The 3,807-nt window shown below is 21.7% G+C and overlaps 1 protein-coding gene and 1 long non-coding RNA gene across 3 annotated transcripts in view; one reads left to right on the plus strand and one right to left on the minus strand.

The window, feature by feature from the left end:
• Nucleotides 1-99, plus strand: part of LOC100575723 — a 1,768-nt gene extending 1,669 nt beyond the window's left edge. The window contains exon 3 of the mRNA XM_029492058.1: nt 12-99. Coding sequence (XP_029347918.1) covers nt 12-99 — 88 coding nt within the window. The remainder of the gene's footprint in view (nt 1-11) is intronic.
• A 1,587-nt stretch (nt 100-1,686) lies between these two features.
• On the minus strand, nt 1,687-3,406 carry LOC100574310. Of its 2 annotated transcripts, XR_510461.3 has the most exons (5): nt 3,093-3,406; nt 2,843-3,016; nt 2,399-2,593; nt 1,971-2,173; nt 1,687-1,804 (listed from the first exon to the last, which is right to left on the minus strand). It is a non-coding gene; the product is annotated as an uncharacterized LOC100574310 (long non-coding RNA). The 2 variants fall into 2 exon arrangements; XR_001679013.2 differs by lacking the exon at nt 2,399-2,593 and having other exon boundaries at nt 3,093-3,402.
• Nucleotides 3,407-3,807: the final 401 nt, after the last annotated feature.

Below are 3,807 nucleotides of genomic sequence, written 5' to 3' on the forward strand. Positions count from 1 at the left end.
GATCATTGTAGCGACACACGAGACGAGTCAGCTCATGAGAGATACACCCGTAACGTGGAACTCCAAGGAGTCACTGGAACTATGCCATCTGCACGCTAGATCCGTCGTACCCATAATCAACCATATCTGCAGAACGTAATTCCTGAGAATTTTTACGAATATACAATCTATTGAAAAATATTATAAAAGTTCTTTTATCAATATTATAAATTTAAATTCTGTACATTTTATTTTTTATATTTTATATTATAGTATCAAGTATCAAGTATTCAAAAATCAAAATATAATTATTTTATCTTTCAGTTTTTCCTGCAAATATAAAACATTTATTTACAACATGAGTATCTTGATCATATCTATTTTGATCTATTTAATATAGTATATAAAAATACTCGAAAATCAAGTATTCAAGTATTCACGTAATCAAGTAACAAGTATTCAAAAATCAAATATAATAAATAATATAAATATAGGTATAAATAGTGTAAATATATAAAATTCATTTAAAATATTATATGCAAAATAATATTTTATAACTATTTAATTTTATCATCTTTTACCTTTTATTTTTTTTTTAAAATATAAATTGATATTTACTAAATACAATTTAATTGATCATAACATACCAAGTTATACATTTTTAAATTTTAGGTAATTGAAAATGTTTATTTTACCTAATACAAGTTCATTTGATATTCATCTATTTAGTATGTTTATATTTTATACTTTTATATCTATAATTTGTTTGTCTTTTACAAAAACATATTTTAATTAATCATACTGATTATCTTTTATCGAAATTATATAGAATATCGAATTTAAATTCAACACATTTTATTTTAGATTCTGAGTGAAACGATGAATATATTGATTTTACAATGATTTGTGTTTTTTTAAGACAGTAAAAATTCTTAGATTTTCTTCAACAGTATCTTTTCTGATAGAAGAGTGAATCTAGTTGGTACTTTGAAGGGGTCAAAAGTAAAAATTTCCCAGTAGTTTTCAAAAGCGCCATTAAAAAACAAAAGAAAAATTAAGGAAAAAGCAGAAATTTTTACGCAAAATCTGTTTTTGAGAAAATTGATTTTGGTTTTTGGTGCAACTCTTAAACAAATGACCGTAGGTACATGAAATGTTGACTGAATTTTTATATTAGCATTTTCTATACACCATAACATTTTCCAAATATTTTGAATTATTTTGAGCTCTTAATAGAAGAGGCTTCTAGTATATTGTTTCAATGGCACATGAAAAAAATTAAAAATCCAGTCACAATTTTTTTTATAAGCATCTAAAGTTCAAATATTTACAAAATACGTATAAATGACGAAAATTTGTAAATTATTATTTTGAGTTAGAAATTCATGAAAAGTTTTATTTTTAAATCTAAGATTTGAAAATGTTATACAAGATTCTTCATAAGTTTGTCTACCTTTATCAATAAAAAAATAAATGTCCACAAGTAAATCAAATTAAAATTTTATAATATTTATATTTTACAATATTGGATATTCAATCGATTTCTCATGTAACGATTTTCTTATTTTGTTGTAATTAAAAAAACGAATGACTGTAAATACTTGAAAATTTCACTGAATGTTTATATTAGCATTTTCTATACACGATAAAATTTTTAAAATAATTTGACTCTTTTTTAAACTCTTTACGAATATACTCAGTTTTCAATTTTTTTAGCTTTTGTATGATATTTCTGTAATAATAAGTATTAAATCAGTTCCTTAGTGTACGTCGATAGTTAGTGAATTCGAAATTGATTATAATTATTTTTTCTTTCAGTTTTTCCCTGCAAATATAAAACATTTATTTACAACATTAATATTATTTTCATCTATTTAATATAGTATATAAAAAACAGAAACATTTTTTTTTTTTTTCACTGAAATTTGAAAATGATGTGTTAGACATATTTATTTTTAATCAACAATAATTTTATTTGGTTCAATACTTACATGTTATAGTACCAATAGGTATTAACCACTTAATAACTTATAAAATCTTGAATTTCCAATGTATGTTGACATTGATTTGTTAACAGTTGAAAAATTAATTAGTACAAACGCAAATTGGTTAAGAATTAAACTGTTTATTTAACTTGACTGTTAATTTGTGAAATCAAAATCAAATATAATTATTTTATTCATAATTTTTTTACCTGTAAATACATAATACATATTATTAATCATAGTACCTCTTATAAATTTATTATTAACACAACATAAAATACTGAATTAATATTTTTAATTTAAGTTAATATTAAATATTATATTATTTCATGTTTTATTCTTCATCTAATTTTTATGAAATTGAAATTTGAAAATTATGTGATAGACATATTTATTTTTTATTCAACTTTATTTTTATTTGATACACAACTTACATAATAATATAGTAGGTATTATAGTAGGTTGATTACTGTACACATCTTAAATTGTACGTTTACGTTGAATAAATAGTAGTTGAAAAATGAATTGATACAAACACCAATTAATTAAGATTTAAACTGTTTATTTAACTTAACCGTTAATTTGTGAAATCAAAATAAAATATAATTATTGTATTAATAATTTTCTACCTGTAAATACATAACACATATTATTAATCATAGTACCTATTATAAATATATTAACACATCATAAAATACTGAATTAATATTTTTAAATTAAATTTAATATTAAATATTATATTATTTCATGTTTTATTATTCATTTGATTTTTATTTCACTGAAATTTGGAAATTAATTAAGCATATTTAATTATAATCAATCATATTAATATTTAAAACATAACTTATTATTAAAAAAAAAAAAAAAAAAAAACATACATATTAACTTTATGTTTGGAATCATATTGTATGGCAGCGTGATCTTCTGTATGATTTCTGTGAATAATTTATTGAAACGTGAAGAAATAATTTATATAACTTTAATAAACGTAAACTGTGAATGTGATTATCGACGGTTTGATTTTGATCGTTACAACACATATTATCTGTAAACTATGTTTATTACTTATACACTTCACATCATATTAATAATAACTTACTTATTTATAATTATTATAATATTACTCACTTGATTAGTTGTAAAATGAATTGTCACAAACACAAATTGAATAAGAATTAAACTGTTTTTTTTTGACTTGATATAAAATTAGTATGTATTTAAATTAATTATTATTGAATGTTTATTGACTATTAAAAACTGTGAATGTAAGTTTCTTGTACAGTTTCGCACAAGTAATGAAAGGTTAGAATGATAGATCGACAAACACTAGAGCTCTTTGTAAAATAAATCTATATTTATGTGCGACGTACAGTAATTATTAGAAATATGAATAACGTCATTGAACGAATATCGTTCGCCACTACTCGATAAATTTACTGATGTATATGAATATTATTGTACTTTAAACTTGTTGTTTTTATTTAGACTCAGAATTAATAAGTAGATAAAAAGTTAACAATTATTATGAAAAAAAATCATTATAAATTCATTAATGTAGGTAATCTGTTCAAACGACCTCTAAGCGCAACGCAATTATTGTGGCAAATCAAAAAAAGCAATACGACTACAATACATTTACATTTACTTTATCTAGGTTTACCTAATTAATCAGTGAGTTTACCTGTAAATAGTATGATCATGCGATATTATACCTCACATCATAATAATAAACTGATTACAAACTGCAAACACACATTTTTTTTTTCATTAAATACGTAAAAGTTATTTAAAATTAAAAATTATTAAAGTGTTCTGATCAAACGATCTCTATATCCAACTTATG

This window comes from Acyrthosiphon pisum, unplaced genomic scaffold, assembly GCF_005508785.2.
Source record: "Acyrthosiphon pisum isolate AL4f unplaced genomic scaffold, pea_aphid_22Mar2018_4r6ur Scaffold_20708;HRSCAF=21901, whole genome shotgun sequence".
Lineage (NCBI taxonomy): Eukaryota > Metazoa > Arthropoda > Insecta > Hemiptera > Aphididae > Acyrthosiphon > Acyrthosiphon pisum.